The sequence below is a fragment of the Leucoraja erinacea genome, chromosome 12 (genome assembly GCF_028641065.1).
Source record: "Leucoraja erinacea ecotype New England chromosome 12, Leri_hhj_1, whole genome shotgun sequence".
Lineage (NCBI taxonomy): Eukaryota > Metazoa > Chordata > Chondrichthyes > Rajiformes > Rajidae > Leucoraja > Leucoraja erinaceus.
The window spans coordinates 43,452,791-43,464,996 of NC_073388.1; the positions used below are offsets into that span (position 1 = coordinate 43,452,791).

General features: G+C 40.4%; 1 protein-coding gene across 1 annotated transcript in view; it reads left to right on the plus strand.

Annotated features, from left to right (window-relative positions):
* il1rapl2 (interleukin 1 receptor accessory protein-like 2) overlaps nt 1–12,206 on the plus strand; it is an 841,694-nt gene that overhangs the window by 450,736 nt on the left and 378,752 nt on the right. The window contains exon 5 of the mRNA XM_055644012.1: nt 566–719. Within this exon, the coding sequence (XP_055499987.1) occupies nt 566–719 (154 nt within the window). The remainder of the gene's footprint in view (nt 1–565; nt 720–12,206) is intronic.

The window sequence follows — 12,206 nt, forward strand, 5'->3', positions numbered from 1 at the left end:
TATTGTGTGTGCAGCTGGTAGAGCCGTTGCCTCACAACGACAGAGATACGGGTTTGATCCTGACCTTGGCTGCTGTCTGTGTGGAGTTTGCACATTCTCCCTGTGACCTCTGGGTGCTCCAGTTCCTTCCATCATCCAAACATTGTGTTTGTAGGTTAATCGGCCTCAGTAAATGTCACCTAGTGTGATGGGAGTGGGTGATAAAGTGGGATAAGAAAAAAACGAATGTGAAGGGTTGATTGGTGGTGAGCATAGACTTGGTGGGCTGAAGGGCTGTTTGTTGCTGCATTAAGTCACCCTCTTAAGGACAATTAAGAATGGGTAGTAACATTATTTGCCAGCAAAAAGCACATTTAAAGTCAATAAAAAGAAAACAATCAATTAATCGAATTCAATCAATCAATCAATTATGCAATCAATCAAAAACATCACCAGCTCTGATTGAGGGACTGCAATTCCCCACATGCAAATTCCCTGAGTGTGAAAAAACAAGATATATTGCATGCAGAGAGTGCATGTTGTACTGAAATAAATGCCTTATTTGTTAATTCCGTTGTCAACATAGGAATGCTTGCCACAATCATGGAGGAGTTCTATCTTGCGGAAGAGAAAAATCCTTGTGATACAAGAGGTTGAAGAAGAAGATTTTGGAAATTACACCTGTGAAATGAAATACAAGGACAAGTTGGTGAGAAGAACGATTGAATTAATAGTTACAGGTGAGGCATTTCACTTTCATTATGAGCTGAAACAGAATGATGTTTTGGATTTAATATTTGATCCTGTGATTAACTAGCCATGCAAATTCTGTTTGTGTGAAAATTGACAGTAGTGTTGGCTTGTGGGTGTATTGCTTGATGTCAGGCCAAGCTATCACATTTTGTGCAATAGTAGGATTGGCATTGATACAGTTTTCAGATGTTCAGAAAATCACAGTAGGCTCTTGGGTTCCTTTTGGTCAAAGGAGTGCTTTTGGTAGGCAGTTAGAAATTGCCCCAAGTGTGGGAGTGAATGCTGGAATCTAAAGGAAGGTGATAAGAATTTGCAGAGATAATTGAATGTATGTCAATAAGTGTTTGCATAGAATATGGAAAAGTATATCACATTTGGTCCACAATGTCTATGCTGAACATAATCCCCAAATAAACTACTCTTGTATGCCTGCACAGGATTATGTGTAATCTTAGTTTATTGTATTAAATTTGTTTTGTGGGATTTTATAATATACTATACAGTATATCATTGCTATTATTATTATGTGACTACTAACTATATTATTATTGTTGTATAAGGTATTTGGTTAGTTATTCTTGCCCCATGTTAATTATGGTTCCTACCAACAATTGTTGTGTTGGGGACTTATTTTGTGTAGCGCAGGAAGTCCCACGGAGCACATGTGGAGACGGCATGTTGAGTTACCTGCTATTGTGATTACAGAAAAGTAATAAACCCAACTGTAGTCCTATTATTACCCACAGCCCAGAGTGACGGGGGTAAACAAAGATAAAAAACATAGTGTTCCATATGTGCTTGATGGCCAACTTGGATTTTGTAGGCCAAAGAACTTGTTTCCATACTATATAACTCTATATGCTTCCATTGAGATAAATCCTAGCACTTGGGCTGTAGTGCACACCACGAGCTTTACAAATACTTCATTAATGTCATGTACCTTGTTGCCTCCACACTCTTCAAGGCAGTGAGATTCCAACCCCATTCATTATTTGAACTCTTTCCACAACTTCTTCTAACTCATCCAGGGTGGCACCATGGTAGAGTTGCTGTTTTACAGCTCCAGACAACCGGATTCCATCTGGGATGTACTGCGGAGGCTTTATAAGGCACTGGTCAGACGGCATTTGGAGTGTTGTGGGCTCCACGTCTGAGGAAGGATGTGCTGCCATTAGAGAGGGTCCAGAGGTGGTTTATGAGAATGATCCCGGGGATGACTGAATTACTGTATGATGAGCATTTGACAGAGCTGGGCCTGTGCTCGCTGGAGTTCAGAAGGATGAGGGGGAGCCTCAATTAAACTTGCCATATAGTGAAAGGACTGGATAGAGTGACTGTAGACTGGATGTTTCCACTAGTGAGAGAGTCTAGGATCAGAGGTAATGGCCGCAGAATAAAAGTATGCAACTTTTATAGAGGAGATGAGGAGGAATTTCTACAGTCAGAGAATGGTGAGTCTGTGGAATTCATTGACACGGGCTGTGGAGGCCATGTCATTGGATACTTTTAAGGTGGAGATTGACCGATTCTTGATTATAAGGGTGTCAGGGGTTCTGGGGTCAAGGCAGGAGAATGGGATTGAGAGAGAAAGATAGATCAGCCATGATTTTATGGGGGAGCAAACTTGATGGGCCGAATGGCTCAACATGACTCGGTGGCCTGAAGAGCCTGTTCCCGAGCTGTATCTCTAAAGTCTAAAGGAAAGTAAAGTCTTTCAGTTTCCCTCTAGAATACTGGCAATCCAATCAAAACAGTGAAATAAATGTAGTACACAATGAGATGACAATTGTTTCATAATATTAAAAGTTGCATTGTACTTTTTAAAATTTGTTTATAGTGGACGGTGTTACATGGTCAAAGTTTTTTTTTTTTTTGTTGTTTATTTTATTAGAAGTTAATAAAGCACAAAACAGTACAGTGGCACCTAATTTTAGGTGCCAACTATGTAATACCGTAATCCATTCTATGTACAACCTCTAGTTTTATGTTATAAGAAGGAAGTAAGCAGGACAAGAAAAAGAAAACAATAGAAAGGGGAAAAAGTGGAAAAATAGATGGTAGAGAGTAGAAAAACGCGAAGTGTGTATATAAAAAATTAAAAAAGGAAGAGAGAAAGTGGAAAGTAGAAATAGAAGAGAAGGCCCCTTAAAAGAGAATTTTTCAAATCTGTATTCGGAGATGTAGATCTATCCGCGTCATGAACTGAAATCAGCAATCCTTACGGTACCGCTGCATCACATGATTCCAAAAAGTCGATGAAAGGAGACCAACTCCTTAAGAATTGGTCATATTTATCTATTAGTAGGAGTCTCATTTCTTCAAGGCGTGCTATGTCCATCATATTCCTAATCCACATTTTAACAGTTGGTGTGGTTGTATTTTTCCAAAATTTAAGTATCAATTTCTTTCCAATTATTAACCCATAATTAAAAAAAACATTTTGATCTTTATTTAAATTGGTATCTTCTCCTATTATTCCAAATATAATCCATTCCGTTTTGGGTTCTATTCTTGACTTGAAAATCTTTGTAAATATATCAAATATATCACTCCAAAATTTATTCAACTTTGTACATCCTACAAATGAGTGTGTTATATTAGCGTTTTGAAACAAACATTTATCGCATCTGGGAGAGACGTTTGGATAAAATTTATTCTACCTCGTTTTTGAATAATATAGTCTATGTAATAATTTGAATTGAATTAAATTATGTCTTGCATTAATAGAACAGTTATGTGTATTCATCAAATAATTTTCCCATCTATCCTTCGAGATCTTTATCATTAGCTCTTGTTCCCAATCTTCCCTGAATGCTTCTGTTGAGGGTGATTCTCTATTTAATATATTATTATAAAAGTATGATATTAATTTTTGTGAATCAGCCTTAATATTCATTGCTTCTTCTAAAGGATCTAAAAATATAGTTTGAAATCTATGTGTATATTTCTTCATAAAGTCACATACCTGTATATATTTAAAATATTGATTATCCTTCAATTTAAATTTAAATTTTAATTGTTGAAATGATAACAGTTTGCCCACTTCATACATATCCCCTACTTTCCTAATCCCCAGTCTATCCCATTGTTGATATGTGTTGTCGATGAGAGAAGGTTTGAATGCGGGGTTGTTCAATAGTGGGGTTAGTACTGATAAATTATTTAATTTCAAGGATATTTTTATTTGTTTCCAAATTCTTATTATATTGTGAATAATTGGGTTCTTCTTATATATTATACTATTCAATTTTATCGGTGATAGCAGGATCGTTCCTATATCGTGCGGATAGCACTCCTCTTTCTCCATTCTTATCCACTCCAACTGCTGAGTGGAACTATCCAGGCAGTATATTATGTTCTTAATATGCACTGCCCAGTAGTAATATATAAAGTTAGGTAATGATAAACCCCCAACTTCTTTAGATTTGCACAAATGCTTTCGTTGAATTCTATGTGTTCTGTAGTCCCATATAAAATTAGTGATAGTGGAATCTAATTTTTTGAAAAAATATTTTGGAATATATATTGGGATCGCTTGAAACAAATATATTAATTGTGGTAAGAAAGTCATTTTTATAGCGTTAATTCTACCTATCAATGAGAGCGGAAGCGTTTTCCAAAATTTAATCGTATCATTCAGTTTATTTAATAGTGGTATAAAATTGGCACTAAATAATGATTTGTGTCTTCACATGGTCAAAGTTATCAGTCCAACCATGGGGCAGATGGTTCACCTGTTCTCAAACTGGTCAATATTTTTGGGACAGTTTTGAGCACGGGAAGGAGTAATTTGGTTCCGTGTCCTTGTTGAGACTGCCTCTTCAACTAGACTTAACTTCCATTTGAGAGAGTTCTGACCACATGTTCCAATTATTTCCACTATATGCAATGGTGAGAGCCTTGCCACAGAGTCAAACTGATAATAATCAGTTAAAGTGATAACAAATGCTTCTGGATAACTTTGCATCAGTGAATTGCAGGTGAGCACCTGCCATAGATTCCAGGTAGTTTTCAGATTCTAGAGAAGGGTCAACACCGGAAGCATCACCCATCCTTTTTCTCCTGAGTGGTTGCCTGACTTGCTGAGTTACTCCAGTGCTTTGTGTCTGTCTTTGGCATAGTTTCCAAATTGGTTTCCCATGCAGGCATACAGCACAGAAACAGGCCCTTTGTCCCAATTCATCCATGCCGAACAAGATGCTCCATCTAAGCACATCCCCATTGGCTATTTTTGGTCCATATCCCTCCAAACCATTTTGATTCATGTAACTGTCAAAAGGTATTTTAAATGTTGTTATTGTATGTGAATCAACAATTTCGTCAGGCAGCTCATTCCATATACTACCACCCACTGGGTGAAAATATTGCCCCGCTGTCACCTTTTTTTCATTTGTCCTCTCGTACAATAAACATATTCCCTTTGAAAGAGTTAGTTATTAATTGTTTGTTGTCATATTTAAGCTTTCCTGTTGTAAAAAGCCGATTGTAATGCATGATGTGAATTGGACAAATCCCGTCATGACAATGTTTGTTTTTTTTTTAACTTAAGTTGAATAGTTCACAGCTCTCTTACAAGGTTTTTTAATGTAAGTTCAAGAGGTTAATCAGATAAGAAGGGGCCAGAGGATGCCATTTGGGATGACTGGCTTTTGCCAAAGAGTGAAAAACAACTCCATATTTGGAGATGGAAGATGTTTTTTGTACATTATGCAATTGGTTTTATATCTGTACGTATATAAACTCTGGTTTTCTGGTATTTCTTTGTGTGTGTTGCTGCAGATTCAGATGTAAAACTGTTGCCTCTGGGTCTCTAGGTTCACACCTGTTGATGTTAAATTAAAGCTTTGTATTGTCTTAAGAATTTGTACTTTGGCTATCTTTTTAAGTGAACTTTTACACTTTAGTTATTGATTCCATTTCCCTACGGAAAAGATTATGTGGATTCACCTTCTTTGCCCCTCATGATTTTCTAAACCTATGTGAAAATAAAATCCCCCCCCCCCTCGTTCTCCAGGGAGTAAAGTGCTAGCCTGCTTAATCTCTCCCTATCATGGAAACATTCATATATGGAAACATACTATCCATGTCCTTTTGATTTTTCTTCCAAACCATTTACATGAATGACAACCACCAATGGACCCGGCACCAATCCCTGAGGCACACCACAAGTCACAGGCCTCCTGTCAGAAAAACTACCTTCCACCATCACCCTCAGCTTCCTCGCCCTGCTTCGGCAAAGACAGCAGCAGAATCAAGGACAAGTCGCATCATGGCCAACCCCTCTTCTATACGTTTGAGAGTGAGAACGCATATGTTCCGATTCGGGCAGCAGGGTGACGCAGCTTAGAGTTGCTGCCTTACAGCATTTGCGGCGGAAGATACCTGGGTTCGATCCCGACTGCTGGTACTGTCTTTACGGAGTTTGTACATTCTCTCCGTGACCGCGTGGGTTTTTTTCAAGATCTTCGATTTCCTCCCACATTCAAGATGTACAGGTTTGCAGGTTAATTGTCTTGGTGTATGTGTAAATTGTCCCGGGTATGAGTAGGATAGTGTTAATGTGCGGGGATCACTGGTTGATGCACACCCGGTGGGCCGAAGGGCTGATTCCACGTTGTATCTCTAAACTAAACTTAAATTTACTTCCCAGTTGTTATCTGGTAACTGAATGTTCCTATCACAACTAGAGAGCATTCCTGAACTATCTACCTCACTGGTAACCCTCGGACTATCTATGATCAGACTTTACTGGCATTACCGTGCACTAAATGTTATTCCCTTATCATGTATCTACACACTGTCAATGGCTTGATTGTAATCATGTTTTGTCTTTCCGCTAACTGGTTTGCACCTAACAAAAGCTTTTCACTGTACCTCGATACACCTGGTGATTAAACTGAACAGAACTGCCATCAAGCCGACTATGTATCCATTTTGGTAATTCTCCCTGGATCCCAGTGTCCATACTGGCCTTGTCGATTGCCAATAAGGAACAATAAGTGATAAAAGTGAAAACAAATGTAGTAAGATTTTTGAATCGTCTATTTCAAACAAAAAATTTTTTTTGTGTTTTTTTTTTCTCTTCCTTTCAGGGTCATAAGCACTTGGCACACTCTTCCCCAACAGTATGAATCTTTGAATATCTTTAAGGCAGAAGTACATAGATCCTTGATATGTGGGTGATTGTTCACTTGAATGTGTTGTTGTATGGCAACACAAGGTGAAAGGGCTGAGTGGCCTACTATGGCTCCTGACTTGTATGTATAAATCTACTCGATGAAAGCTGGGACATTGGATTGAGACAATTTGTTGAGTGAAGACGCAAGGAACTGTAGATGCAGGAATCTTGAGCAAAATGCAATGTGCTGGAGTAACTCGGCGGGTCAGACGACATCAGTGGACGGGATGGATAGGTGACGTTTAGGGTCAATAACCTCCTTTCCTGCTTCCATCTACAGACATTTTCACTCCAGACATTTCCAGCTTTCTTCCCCTACTACAATCAGTCTGAAGAAGGGCCCTGACCTGAAATTTCACCCATCCATTCCCCCCCACAGATGCTGCCTGACCCTTAGGATTAGGATTGCACAGGCCAGTTCAAAATTGGCACAGCTGGTAGAGCTACTGCCTCACAGCACCAGTGACCTGACCTTGATCCTGCCCTCGGGTGCTATCTATGTGGAGTTTACATGTTCTCTCTGTGACCGTGGGATAACCTCTGGGTGCTCTGCTTTCCTCCCACATCTCAAAGACGTGCAGCGTTGAACCTGAATTCCACCAGCTTGACTGTGTGGTCATTAAATAATCTAATCTAATCTTTGTAGGTTAATTGGCCTCTGTAATTTGTCCCTCCTGTGTAGTGTGGGTGATCGATGGTTGGCGTGGACATGCATGGCCGAAGGGCCTGTTTCCGTGCTCCATCTCCAAACTATAAGCTAAGTTCCCTCTGTACACGGGTGGCCTCTGTAAATTGCCCCTGGTATGAAAATAGTGGCTATAAAGTGCGATAAGATAGTACGGTGATCAGTGGTCAGCGTGGGCTGAAGGGCCTCATTCCATGCTGAACCACTAAACTGCTCCAGCACTTCGTGCCTTGTGTTGAATGAAGCTCTTATGATGCTTTGAACTGCATGCTTCAACCATGCAGTGTGTCTCTTGCCTCTGATGCCTCTGGACTGTATCATTGACACATTTCACGCCCTTGACTATTTTGTCAGTGTGTGGACATTCTCTAAGTTCCAAGGGATAAAGGGAAAAAAAATGGCCACAGGCTATTGGATTCCAAGACTAAGTATCTGGGACATCTCTTCTCCCCATTTTACTATTTCATCACTATTCCTCTTGGCATTAAATCATTTTGCAGAGTCAGGCTTGTCCGATGTGCCCGACTCAGTGCATTTACAAATTAACCTAACAGGAGTTGTGAAGATTTGGTTGGTTGTTCGCCTGCCCCTGAGGTTGTGTTTGAATTTTGGATGAGAATCTTTTCTGAGATGTAGCACAGCGGCAATGTTGCTGCCTCACAGCATTCCTGACCACGGATGCTGTCTGTACAGAGTTTGCACATTTTCCTCATGACTGCGTGGGCTTTCTCTGGTTTCCTTCCATATTCCAAAGACATGCAAGGTTGTCAGTTAATTAGCACTGGTAAAATTGTCACGTGTGTGTGTGGGCAGTTTTAGTGTATGGGGTGATCACTGGTCATGGCAGATTTGGAGGGATGAAGGGCTTGGTTCCATGCTGTATCTCCAAACTAAAATAATGTTATAAATTTGATGGAGTTATGGCTTGGTTCTACAGTTGGAATGATGGGCAGAGACTTTTATGGGACTGTAAGCAAGCATCATTCTACCCACAGTAAGCTGTCCTTGAAATGCTTCTAGTTTTGATGTACCATCGGGTCCAGAAAACGTGATAGAAGGCTACTTCCCCAGTGCATTGGATTCCACTCCATTTGAGGGCAATACATTAACGGAAGACAAATGTCCAAATTCTCCAGGAAAGACAATTCCAGCGTTAATAGTTGGGTTTATTAATAGAAGATGTGTACAGCTTTTGTACTTAAAGTGTTGAATTACTTACGACCTTCAAGAGGATCACAGAAGCACTTTGCATGGCCGACGAGTAGCAGTTGGTGCTAAATCTGTGCTCCATCTATTGATTTGTTTTTATTTATTCATTTCGGAGATCATGGTGTCACCGGCCAAGCCAGTAATTATTGTTCATCCTTGAGAAGATGGCGTACGAGCCTGCACATCTTTGGTTGTGGGTGGAAACCGTAGCATCTGGAGAAAATGTGCACAGTCACGAGGAAAATGTACAAACAGCACCTGTAGTCGAGATCGAATCTGGGTCTCTTCATGAAGGGAGCGATTGTTAGTTTGGGGATTTCCAGCATTGTGGCCTAGGCAAATAACTGTGGTGCATTTTACTGAAGGTGTGTTTTGTGGCCTCTGGGGTAAAGGGAATGATTACTTGTGACTGTTGATGAAGTGTCCTGGGTGGTGTCTCACTCCAGCCTATTCTCGCATGCACAATTTTGATGAGATACAGGTATAATGAAAATCTTGCTTGTAGCAGCAACAAAGGTACATAGACTGGAGAAAACATAAATTGTTTGAAAATTATTGGTAAGTAGTGCAAATTCTTTAAGACAGTAAAACTGTTTAGATTAGTTTGGAAATAAAGAATAAATACGGACTTCGGCCCACCGAGTCCACACCGAGCCCTGATCACCCCGTATACTACCACTATCCTACACACAATTTTACCAAAGCCATGTCTTTGGAGTGTGGGAGGAAACTGGTGCACCCTGATAAAACCCAGCCAGTCCTCCAATCTTCAAATATTTACATCAGTGCATTGCCAAGAAGGACTAACATCCTGGCTATTATCTGAAGAAAGTGTTAAACAACTAGGAAGATCAAAAGCAGATTCCCACGAGACGCTCACTAAATCACAAACATGCGATGCTGTGAGAGGAAATATAATAGTGTCATAAATTCTCCCAACTTTTCTTGGACAAGTTTAAGATTTGCTTTTAATAAAATTTTCAGAAGAAAAATTGTCTTGATTTAATTTTATAACAAAGGCTTGAGGAAGGTGTAAAATAGATATTGTACAATTTTGCTGCAATTCAATTATTTTAGTTTAGCTCACTCCAGAGACTTAAAGGCAAGATTGGCGGCTGCCAGTTCAACAGAATTGTGGGCTGGTACAACAATTCCAATGCTGTGGAAGAGGGTGGCACAGTGGTAGAGTTACAGTATCAGAGACCGGGGTTTGATGCTGACTACGGGTGCTGTCTGTATGGTGTTTTTGCGTTCTCTCTGTGACCGCATGGGTTTGCTCCGGGTGCTTCGGTTTCCTCCTAAACTTCAAAGGCATACAGGTTGTAGCTTAATTGACTTTAGTAAAGATTGTAAATTGTCCTTGGTGTGTGGGATAATGCTAGTGTACGGGGTACCCTGGTCAGCATGGACTCGATGGGCTGAAGGGCCTGCTTCTGCACTGTATCTCTCTACAATCTAAAGATGCATGGGTAGAGATGTTAAAATAAAGCCCCTATCTGGCATCAAAGATGCTATACACCATTTCAAAGGAGATCAGTCCTCACTAACATTTACCCTTTAAACAACATGGCAATAGGCAATGTTATCATCATTACATTGTCATTTCTGGAACCTTGCTCTGACTGCTTTCTCCAATACTTTGATTTAGAGATGCAGCATGAAAATGGGGCCTTTGACTTATCGAACGCATACTGACCTCTGACTATTGATCAGCAGTTCACACACAAGTTCTACACATTCTCCACACAACGGTAGACTTGCTTGCTTTAGAGCACCAGAGATCCAAACTGCAGGTGCTGTTTGTACATTCTCCCTGTGACTGCATGGGTTTTCACCTGGTGCTCTGGATTCCTCCCCATATTCCAAAGACATTCAGGTTTGTGGGTTAATTGGGTTTTAATGAAATTGTAAATTGCCCCCAGTGTGTAGGATAGTGTTAGTGTATGAAGTAGTAGGAATGGACTTGGTGGGCAGAAGGGCCTGTTCCACCCTTTACCTCTCTAAAGTCTCTCTAAAATCACTAATTTACAGAACTCGATTAACCTAAAAAGCCTCATGACCCTGAGAGGGGTTGAGCAGGTATCGGGTGTTAAATGGTCTACCATTGCTTTATCTGAGATTACTGAGAGGGTCATAGTTCAGTCTTTCTGAGGTACTCCAATTATCATGTTGGTTTGGGAGTTCCAGGATTTTTAGTTTTAATTCCATTCGGCGATACAGTGTTGAAACAGGCCTTTGGCCCAACGAGTCCATGCTGACCATTGATCACCTGTTCACACTAGGTTTATGTTATCCACCTTCTCAATCACTCCCTATGCAAGTGGGGACATTTACAGAAGCCAGTTAACCTAAAAAGCCCCATGACTCTGAGAAACCGGAGCACCCGGAGGAAATCCATGGGGTATTGAGGGTGGCGCAGTGGTAGGGTTGCTGCCTCACAGCACCAGAAACTTGTGTTCCATCCTGACTACGGGTGCTGTCTGTATGGAGTTTGTACGTGCTCCTTGTGACCGTGCGGGTTTTCTCCGGTTGCTCCAGTTCCTCCCACACTCCAAAGAGTAGGTTGTAGGTTAATTGGCTTGAGTAAAAAATGCACTGAGATGAGCAATATGCTTGAAAGGCAATCTGGGGATGCAAGTCATTTGTTCTAAGGGGCCCACAGGTTATCTTTAAACTGATGACTTTGAAGTCAGCCTTGTGTTTCCATTAACAAATAAATTAAATGAATTGGAAATTATGAAAATCTGACATTAAAGAAAAAAGAACGTCCATGCTGGACATGCTCCGTGGTATTGACATCAGTTTATCATTGTAATGTGTTCTGAGATCCAGTGAAAACTAGTTGTGTGCTATCTCAGGGAGATCACACCATACACACATGTATGATATTTTTGTATTTGTATATCGGGTTGTGCAAAATTTAAAAAAAATTAGCAGAGTGGAGATGCTGCTTATTCTCTTAATTCCAGAGAGTGCAGGTAAAAAAATTGCAAGGACTGCAACAACGTAGATTGGAAGATCATAAGTTTATCCATAGATTATGAGAAGTCTGATAATAGCTGGGTAGAAGATGGTCTTTGGGAGAGAGGTGAGGAGAGAACAACACGAGTCAGTGGTCCTTGTTTATGTTCACGGTTTTCTCGAGTTAGTGTTTGCCATGGGTGGAGTCAGAGCCCCCCTCTGACTGGTGATCACCTCCCCCAGGCTGGTGATCATGATGGACTGAGCTGCTTTCACAACTCTCTGCAATTCCTTGTAGTCTTGGGCAGAGCTATTGCCATATCAAGCTGTGTTGCATCCGGATAGGATACTTTCAATGGTGCAACTGTAGACGTAGACATTGGTAGTGTAGAAACTGTAGATGCTGGTTTCTACCAAAGATAGACATAAAATGCTGGAGTA